At 36.0% G+C, this 10996-nt stretch overlaps 1 protein-coding gene across 1 annotated transcript; it reads right to left on the minus strand.

The window, feature by feature from the left end:
- Positions 1–1433: 1433 nt before the first annotated feature.
- On the minus strand, positions 1434–10489 carry LOC133630239 (zinc finger protein OZF-like). The gene is made up of 2 exons (XM_062021713.1): positions 10025–10489; positions 1434–3104 (listed from the first exon to the last, which is right to left on the minus strand). The coding sequence occupies exons 1-2, from the start codon at positions 10206–10208 to the stop codon at positions 1945–1947; spliced, it is 1344 nt and encodes a 447-aa protein (XP_061877697.1). The 5' UTR covers positions 10209–10489; the 3' UTR covers positions 1434–1944.
- Positions 10490–10996: the final 507 nt, after the last annotated feature.

Genomic DNA, 10996 nt, shown 5'->3' on the forward strand with positions numbered 1-10996 from the left:
ATAAGACAGAGAGACAACAACAACAACAGCAAACACAACAACAACAACAACAGAGCAACATCAGCAAATAGGACATGTACAAATATGATGGTAAAAGTAATATAAAAGAAGCAGTTAGCGAAATAATTAATAATACAAAAATGACAATGAGCATTATTACACTACAAATGGATCAATACAAATACCAATAGAAATATCATTATTGATAATGAACAATACCAATAATTGACCTCTATTATCAACAATACAGTTGTTGAAATGCAACAATACATATACGTCATGATAACTAGAGATACAAAAGAATGCAGAAAAATGGAGGGGAAGAAAGAGAAGCAACCTACATTAACCTTGTAGATTGTTATAGTAAAAATAGGTTAAGCTTTGTCAGTGTGCCATGTGTTACCCAGTTTACCCTAGGGCAACAACGTTAATAGATTCAGTATATGCTGTTGAGTCTACTAGAGATTTATTCATCTACTTTATTAATACTATAAAGGATATTTTCTTCATGCTAACAAATATCACCAAAGACGCTATAATGTGGTCATCCGTGTCCAATAAAGCACTGGTCTTTCCTGCACAACAACTAACTTTGAAGTTTCTCTTATGAAAACGGAGAATGAGAGCACGGTGGATTGGACCAACAATCACAATATTTATTACTCGGACTTAACATGACGCTAGTTTATTTGCACAAGCAGGTCTTCTAGTTATATTTAGGCGTAGCAACCACAAACTAATGTGATCACGCTCTTTTCTTTACATTTAGTTCTGCTCTCAAACACTACTTATATAGTCGAGATTAAACTGGATTGCATCACAGAAAGTTTCTCAAACAAATCAAATGTTAAAGCAAACATTTTAGAAAGTGATCACTGCAGACACAAGTTTTGTATTGTGACGTATTTGAGAGCCACTTTCCTAATTTCCCTGACTTTAGTCCGTTTATTAACCACTTTTGTCGGGACTCTATTGATATGTTTTTCTTATCTCTTAGAAGAGCACACTAAATCGGGAATTTTTAGCTGAATAACGCCTCTCTCTCACTCGAATTATACGCTCAAACTTGTTGGCCATCTTGTGAATTACACCACGACAAGGTAAAAGAGGACACCCCCTAGTTTCCTACGCTTATGTCAGTAAATGCTGAAATAAACATTAAACGTTGTCGTCTTAGATGTTGTCAATTACTGTCGAACCTCGATTTATAAACTTGTTCTTAAACAGGGTTTGCATATCGAAAAGTTTGTATAGCGAAGCAAACTTCTCAATAGGAAACCATTTTAATATAAATAATGTGTCGCAGCCTTTTAGTTGTATTAAAATTACCAATAACAATTTGATTGGGGACGTCACAAGTCAAAACATGTATTTTAGGACAACATAACATTTGTAACAGCACAAAGAAACATTTTTGTTTGGGGAGCTCTGGATAATAAGTGGATTCACCAAGCGAAATGTGCAAAGCAGTGTGATAGTCTCTCTGCCATAATGCTGCTTTAAAAGTCAGCTTTAGTGCCTCTATTTGTATTTGTTGGTCCATCTTTTGGCAGAGAGCTTTGAGCAGAGAAGTAGAATCCATGGGAGCACAGCTTGGATGTTCAAACATTTTTTATTATGTTACTTTAATTCTTCCTTTGTGACTAGAGTACAGTATAAGATGCTGAATAGTGGGACAGAGGTCTTGAGTAGTTAGATATGTGTGGAGGGCAACAAAAATAAAATAGCAGTCAAACAGTCTTGTTAATGACATCTTGAGCTCAACTTTACACAAACTATACAAAGAGCTCTGAAAAGCAACGTAAGCTCAGAGTAGCGAGTATAAGTTTACAGTTAGTGACGTTATTTTATTCAGATACATCATGCTAATAATAATGTGATGACTAAAAGTAGGTTCCTACACACCATTAGCATGCAAACATCCCCAAACAATGAAGTCTATCTTCAGGGATCAATATTGTCGCCAGTGTGTGTTTTTAAGTGTTTCCTCAATGCTGAGCGATCAACAAAATATGTATGGCAGACCGAGCAGGGAGTTGGTTTCTTCCTCGTGTGTGTTTTCATGTGCGCTATCAAATATTCCCTTTGAGAGAAACTTTTATTACACATCGCGCAGGCGTATGGTATTTCTTCTGTGTGCGTTCGCGTGTGTCTCATCCAATTTGACCGGTGGGCGAATCGCTTGCCGCAGACTGAGCAGGTGAAAGGTTTCTCCCCGGTGTGCGTTCTCGCGTGTATTATCAAATATGACTTCTGAGAGAACGTTTGGCGACAAACTGAGCAGGCGAAACGTTTCTCTTTGGCGTGCGTTTTGGAGTGCTCTCTTAAACGTGACTCTTGGAAGAATTCTTTACCGCAGACTGAGCAGGGGAAGAGTTTCTCCCCAGTGTGCGTTCTGATATGTTCTTTCATGAGCGACGTCTTCAGGAAACCCACGCCGCAGACCGAGCAGGCGTACGGGTTTTCGACCGTGTGTCTTCTCATGTGTGTTCCGGAGTGTCTCATCAGGGTTGAGGCGTGAGTGAAAGTCTTGCTGCAAACTGAGCAGGCATAGGGTCTCTCGCCCGTATGCGTCCTGGTGTGTTCTTTCATATGTGCTTTCTGAGAGAACCGTTTGCCACAAACTGAGCACATGAACGGTTTCTCTCCTGTGTGACACTGCATGTGTCTTTTCAGCTTACTGTGGTTAGTAAAAGTTTTGTCACAGTGAGAGCATTTCAAGGGAGTGTTGTCAGTGTGACACGCCTGAGCAGCTTTAGAGTCTTCCTCATCGGTGTCAGCAGGGTGTGACGTTGTGTCCTCACTATCGGACAGTGGAGCTAAGTCTGCTTGTGATCCTCCACCATCACCTTCTCTTGTCATGTGTTGAGTTGAGCTGATGCTTGGTCTCTCCGCCTCTCTCTTCTCCTCACTTTCACCTTTGACCTCATCTTCTTCACTCTTCACGATGACACCAACCACTTGCACCTCCTCCAATTTTTGAAAATGCTCAGTGATGCTGTGTTCCTCGTCTTCCTCTTTAAAGTGAGGAGGCTGTGGCTCCTCCCGCTCTCTTCTGGAGGTCCACTCCTGCTGCCCAGGAGATGGATGTTCTTCACCAACATCTGCAGGACATGAGAAGACAAACACATGCTTGATGAAATCAATGACAGTTGCTGTGGGGTGGCTGGTTACCAGCGGACCTTCAACCAATAAGTCGTCAGTCTTCCTGCTGGCAAAACAACTCCTTAGCGTCTGATCCTCCCTTTGGATAAGAAAATCTTAGGGGGAACGACTTATTGGTATGCAGGATAAGTGGGGGTGTAACGGTACGTGTATTTGTATTGAACCGTTTCTGTTCGGAGGTGTACCGAACGAGTACACATGCTAACAGCGACCAGGCTAGGACAACATGTAAACGCCAGAGCTGGAAGACCCTCCTGCCTCGTTAAGATCTCCCGTTTGGGAACACTTTGGCTGTGTGATACAACAATGGAGGACGGAGGTTTGTTCAGTCGCTGCTTCTGACAACACGTCAAACATGTGTTGCACCATTCCTGCTTCCGGCTCCCAGACCGTAGTCGAGGAGCGCAGGGGAGACACTCCTCCAGGGCCCATGTATTCTCGGGGGCAACACCCTTCACTCTACCCGGCAGTGGGTCTCCACAGCTCCGGACTCCAGGGTAAATGGCGACTCCGGCGATTAGTTGCAAATCGTGGCTTTATTGTGGTCTTGCACACAGCCAATCCAACAAAACACTAGCCACTCCCCGCTCCCTCACCTCGCTCGCCCACACACTCACCTCACACGCTGCCACATATTAAAGGGCCACACACACACATACGCTACTCTCATAACACATGCTAACCCATTTGAAGCGTCACCACCGCATTCAAGCAGCCTCTCCTCGGCGAGTCAGGCAGGGCTAAAGCAATAAATGTTTTTATAGCAGCAGATTTAAGACCATATTGCATTAAAAATTAGATTTTGAGCCACTTCTATGGTGGAAGAACAATGAGCCCATACTAGTTAGCCAGGCTGGGGGGGGGGAATAGAAAAGTTAATCTGAGGCTGAGTTGACTTGAAACTGTTTAATGTTGCACTTTTTATATGTCAATCAATCAATCAATGTTTATTTATATAGCCCTAAATCACAAGTGTCTCAAAGGGCTGCACAAGCCACAACGACATCCTCGGTACAGAGTCTGTGAATGACTATGAGAAACCTTGGAGAGGACCGCATATGTGGGTAACCCCCCCACCCCCCTCCCCCCTCTAGGGGAGACCGAAAGCAATGGATGTGGAGTGGGTCTGACATAATATTGTGAAAGTCCAGTCCACATTTGCGTAGTTCAGTTGCCCCGAAAAGGCGTCGAAAGAAGCAAGAGTTTATTTCATGCTAACTTGCACAGACGTACAATTTGACAGATTTCTAGTAAACTCATAGCAATCCTGCTGAGAACCAGCATTTGCTTTTATTGCCTCTATTGTCACAGTTACACATTTCGGGTAAAAACATCTCCCTGTAATGCAAAACAGGAACGTCCACTGCAGAAGACAACAACTCTAAAATTATATACATGATACATGAACGCTTAGATAATACAAATATTATCTAATTGTAATTCAATTTGAATACAATGTTCCTTCTTTTAACCTAATCTTTTACTGCCGTGATAAGGTTGTGTTGGGGGTAAAGAAGGTAAGTTTTGTCATTTTATTTTATCTGAGCAACAACTTGAGGCAGTTTAGTGTTGAGTAACGTGGACCCCGACTTAAACAAGTTGAAAAACTTATTGGGGTGTTACCATTTAGTGGTCAATTGTAGGGAATATGTACTGTACTGTGCAATCTACTAATAAATATGTACTGTACTGTGTAATCTACTAATAAATATGTACTGTACTGTGCAATCTACTAATAAATATGTAGTGTACTGTGTAATCTACTAATAAATATGTACTGTACTGTGCAATCTACTAATAAATATGTAGTGTACTGTGCAATCTACTAATAAATATGTACTGTACTGTGCAATCTACTAATAAATATGTAGTGTACTGTGTAATCTACTAATAAATATGTACTGTACTGTGCAATCTACTAATAAATATGTACTGTACTGTACAATCTACTAATAAATATGTACTGTACTGTGCAATCTACTAATAAAAGTCTCAATCAATCAATCAAAAAAAGCACTTTATATGTAGAAAGGTTTTGTTAAGAAACCATTCTGAGCCTTATCTTATTTAGTTTTTATTTGATGTATGTTGACCACATGAACCCTGGCAATGGACCCTGTGTGTGTATATATGTATGTTATTGTTATGTGTGTGTGTATATGTATGTTATTGTTATGTGTGTGTGTATATGTATGTTATTGTTATGTATGTGTGTATATGTATGTTATTGTTATGTGTGTGTGTATATGTATGTCATTGTTATGTGTGTGTGTGTATGTATGTTATTGTTATGTGTGTGTGTGTATGTATGTTATTGTTATGTGTGTGTGTATATGTATGTCATTGTTATGTGTGTGTGTATATGTATGTTATTGTTATGTGTGTGTGTATATGTATGTTATTGTTATGTGTGTGTGTATATGTATGTTATTGTTATGTGTGTGTGTATATGTATGTCATTGTTATGTGTGTGTGTGTATGTATGTTATTGTTATGTGTGTGTGTGTGTGTATATGTATGTTATTGTTATGTGTGTGTGTATATGTATGTTATTGTTATGTATGTGTGTATATGTATGTTATTGTTATGTGTGTGTGTATATGTATGTCATTGTTATGTGTGTGTGTGTGTATGTATGTTATTGTTATGTGTGTGTGTGTATGTATGTTATTGTTATGTGTGTGTGTATATGTATGTCATTGTTATGTGTGTGTGTATATGTATGTTATTGTTATGTGTGTGTGTATATGTATGTTATTGTTATGTGTGTGTGTATATGTATGTTATTGTTATGTGTGTGTGTGTATATGTATGTCATTGTTATGTGTGTGTGTGTATGTATGTTATTGTTATGTGTGTGTATATGTATGTTATTGTTATGTGTGTGTGTATATGTATGTTATTGTTATGTGTGTGTGTATATGTATGTTATTGTTATGTATGTGTGTATATGTATGTTATTGTTATGTGTGTGTGTATATGTATGTCATTGTTATGTGTGTGTGTGTATGTATGTTATTGTTATGTGTGTGTGTGTATGTATGTTATTGTTATGTGTGTGTGTATATGTATGTCATTGTTATGTGTGTGTGTATATGTATGTTATTGTTATGTGTGTGTGTATATGTATGTTATTGTTATGTGTGTGTGTATATGTATGTTATTGTTATGTGTGTGTGTATATGTATGTCATTGTTATGTGTGTGTGTGTATGTATGTTATTGTTATGTGTGTGTGTGTGTGTATATGTATGTTATTGTTATGTGTGTGTGTATATGTATGTTATTGTTATGTATGTGTGTATATGTATGTTATTGTTATGTGTGTGTGTATATGTATGTCATTGTTATGTGTGTGTGTGTATGTATGTTATTGTTATGTGTGTGTGTGTATGTATGTTATTGTTATGTGTGTGTGTATATGTATGTCATTGTTATGTGTGTGTGTATATGTATGTTATTGTTATGTGTGTGTGTATATGTATGTTATTGTTATGTGTGTGTGTATATGTATGTTATTGTTATGTGTGTGTGTGTATATGTATGTCATTGTTATGTGTGTGTGTGTATGTATGTTATTGTTATGTGTGTGTATATGTATGTTATTGTTATGTGTGTGTGTATATGTATGTTATTGTTATGTGTGTGTGTATATGTATGTTATTGTTATGTGTGTGTGTATATGTATGTTATTGTTAAGTGTGTGTGTATATGTATGTCATTGTTATGTGTGTGTGTATATGTATGTTATTGTTATGTGTGTGTGTATATGTATGTTATTGTTATGTGTGTGTGTATATGTATGTTATTGTTATGTGTGTGTGTGTATATGTATGTTATTGTTATGTGTGTGTGTATATGCATGTTATTGTTATGTGTGTGTGTATATGTATGTTATTGTTATGTGTGTGTGTATATGTATGTTATTGTTATGTGTGTGTGTATATGTATGTTATTGTTATGTGTGTGTGTGTATATGTATGTCATTGTTATGTGTGTGTGTGTATGTATGTTATTGTTATGTGTGTGTATATGTATGTTATTGTTATGTGTGTGTGTATATGTATGTTATTGTTATGTGTGTGTGTATATGTATGTTATTGTTATGTGTGTGTGTATATGTATGTTATTGTTAAGTGTGTGTGTATATGTATGTCATTGTTATGTGTGTGTGTATATGTATGTTATTGTTATGTGTGTGTGTATATGTATGTTATTGTTATGTGTGTGTGTATATGTATGTTATTGTTATGTGTGTGTGTGTATATGTATGTTATGCCATTGTTTACACATTTGGTAAATAAATAACCAAAAAATGTATATTTTGTTGTTTTCTTACTGTACCGAAAATGAACCGAACCGTGACCTCTAAACCAAAATGTTTGTGTACCGTTACACCTCTACAGGATAGTCATTCATTAGCCACCCGGGCGCTCTAATGAATCAATATACTCTGTTTGAAAACTACCGCTTCCCGGGCATGACGGCGCGTCGTCGTCACGTGGTGACATTGCTGGTTTTTACAAGCAGAGAAGCATGTTCGGCAGCGCACACACACAGAGTACTTACAAGCAGACACAGTGTGTAGACAGAAAAGGGAGAATGGACGCATTTTGGTGTAAAAAGTCAAGATAAAGGTGAAGTTATAACACCGAAACACCCTCAGGAAGAGCTGCTTTAAGAAATGGCTAGCTAGCAGTCGGCAGTGTTTTAGCTTCTTCTAAATCACTAATCCTGGCCACAATGGCGACAAATAAGGTACGTTTCTTACAAGTACCATTATCACTGGAGGACGAGGACTAGCTAAACACGCTTCACTACACACCGTAGGAGGATACAATAGCTCACCGCTGTCACAATGTAAACAAACGCCATGGGTGGATCTACACCTGACATCCACTGTAATGATACCAATCATTGTTTTTGAGGTTATGTTAGCGCATCTAGTCGATACTACTATGATTACATCGATATTTTTTTATCGTCACACAATCTTTTTTCCTTTTTTAAAAATTCATATTACGTTTATAAAGTCAGTAAATACGTCACTGGACACATGAGGACTTTAAATATGACCAATGTATGATCCTGTATGATCCTACTTGGTATCGGATCAATACCTAAATGTGTGGTATCCTCCAAAACTAATGTCAAGTATCAAAGAAGAGAAGAATAAGTGATTATTACATTTGAACAGAAGTATAGATAGAACATGTTAAAATAGAAAGTAAGCAGATATTAACAGTAAATGAACAAGTAGATGAATAATCCATTTTTACAGTTTGTCCCTCATAATGTGTACAAAATAATAGGTGTATAAATGACACAATATGTTACTGCATATGACTAATTAGGAGTCTTTGTTTGTTTACTTACTACTAAAAGACAAGTTGTCTAGTATGTTGACTATTTTATTTAAGGACTAAATGACAATAATAAACATATGTTTCATGTACACTAAGATTTTTTTGCTAAAATAAAGACAATAATTCAATTTTTTCTGGTCCCCTTTATTTAGAAAAAGTAGCGAAAATATCGATATAAAACATAACACAATGAATCCACCATGGATTTGTATCTTTGCAAATACACACACATTGGGTCTTAATTAGGTTTGGATGGTGAGAAGAGGTGCCAGGAACGAGACGTGCAATATATTACGTTTATAAAGTCAGTAAATATGTCCCTGGACACATGAGGTCTTCAAATATGACCAATGTATGATCCTGTATGATCCTACTTGGTATCGGATTGATACCTAAATGTGTGGTATCATCCAAAACTAATGTCAAGTATCAAAGAAGAGAAGAATAAGTGATTATTACATTTGAACAGAAGTGTAGATAGAACATGTTAAAACAGAAAATAAGCAGATATTAACAGTAAATGAACAAGTGGATGAATAATCACTTTTTACAGTTTGTCCCTCATAATGTGTACAAAATAATAGGTGTATAAATGACACAATATGTTACTGCATACGACTAATTAGGAGTCTTTGTTTGTTTACTTACTACTAAAAGACAAGTTGTCTAGTATGTTCACTATTTTATTTAAGGACAAACTTGCAATAATAAACATATGTTTCATGTACACTAACATTTTTTTGCTAAAATAAAGACAATAATGCCATTTTTTGTGGTCCCCTTTATTTAGAAAAAGTATCGAAAGTATCGATATAAAACATAACAACAAATCCACTATGGATTGTTATCTTTGCAAATACACACACATTGGGTCTTAATTAGGTTTGGATGGTGAGAAGAGGTGCCAGGAACGAGACGTGCAATATATTATGTTTATAAAGTCAGTAAATATGTCCCTGGACACATGAGGACTTTGAATATGACCAATGTATGATCCTGTATGATCCTACTTGGTATCAGATTGATACCTACATTTGTGGTGTATCATCCAAAACTAATGTCAAGTATCAAAGACGAGAAGAATAAGTGATTATTACATTTTAACAGAAGTGTAGATAGAGCATGTTAATTAATGTCTTTGTTTGTTTACTTACTACTAAAAGACAAGTTGTCTAGTATGTTGACTATTTTATTTAAGGACTAAATGACAATAATAAACATATGTTTCATGTACACTAACATTTTTGTTAAAGTAAAGCCAATATTGCATTTTTTTGTGGACCCTTTTATTTAGAAAAGTAATGAAAAGTACCGGTACCAAAATATTGGTACCGGTACCACACTGGTAGTTCCTGGTTTATTCTTCTACGGATGCCCGTGAGGGACATCCACTACAGTAATGATTTATTACAGGCTAAATACTTATTCAATGACATATTCGACTAATACCCAAGCAAACACTAATAAATGATTTAGAAAAAGAAGTAAACAAACCTGTTTGTTGATGTTTGTTGAAAAGAGCGTCCAGTAGTTGACGTTGTCGCTCGTTCTCCTCTTTTGTTCTAGAAAGTTCCTCCTCGTATTCTGCTATCGTTCTTTCTAACACTACAAATATTTCCTCCACAGCAGCAGTTAGTCGCTGCTTCACCAACACTCTCAACATTTCTACTTTGCACATTTTCACACTTTACACGCACACTTCCGCTGTGTCTGTTTGCTAGCGAGCTAAGCTAACAGCTAGCAAGCTAAGCTAAACCAAAAGGCTTCAAAGTCACGGAAAAGACTTTATATCAACAGCAATCGGCGGCCCTAGAGCGACATGTGTGGACAGAAGAGAACAAACGCGGCAACAAACTCGTCGTCTTGCTAACTTTTTAGTTCCCCCCGAGTGTGTCCTCGCAACTTCAGCGGAAGCAGTCGTCTAAAATGGCGCCGGCGCATGCGCAGTAGATGTTGACGTCTTTGCGTCGGAGATAGCCCGGGAAGCTTCAAAGTGCACCTGTGTTACAAATTTTAATTATTTACTGAACTTGTGTGAGCCTATATATATATATATATATATATATATATATATATATATATATATATATATATATATATATATATATATATATATATTTTTTTTTTGTAATTATTATTATTATTATTTTTTTATTATTTTAATTTTTATTTTTTTTTTATTTTTATTTTTTGTAATTATTATTATTATTATTATTATTATTATTATTATTATTATTATTATTATTATTATTATTATTATATATATATTTTTTTAAATTCTATTTTAGTTAATTTATTGAGTTTACAACCCCCTGGCACTGTTTTGTACTGTTTTTGTACTTATTGTGATTATTATTATTTCTCGATTCTTTGTAAATGTTGCAGTTTATAAATAAAGGTTTATAAAATAAAATATAAAAATAAAAATAAAATAAAATAAAAATAATTTAAAAAAATAAAAAAATA

This window comes from Entelurus aequoreus, linkage group LG02 (assembly GCF_033978785.1).
Source record: "Entelurus aequoreus isolate RoL-2023_Sb linkage group LG02, RoL_Eaeq_v1.1, whole genome shotgun sequence".
NCBI classification, from domain to species: Eukaryota; Metazoa; Chordata; class Actinopteri; order Syngnathiformes; family Syngnathidae; genus Entelurus; species Entelurus aequoreus.

Excerpts from the sequence above, each read along its gene's own strand:
- LOC133630239 (XM_062021713.1), bottom strand. The coding sequence starts at position 10,208 with ATGTGCAAAGTAGAAATGTTGAGAGTGTTGGTGAAGCAGCGACTAACT. Across the intron at positions 3,105-10,024 it reads CAACAAACATCAACAAACAG|ATGTTGGTGAAGAACATCCA; the intron begins GTTTGTTTACTT and ends CATGTCCTGCAG.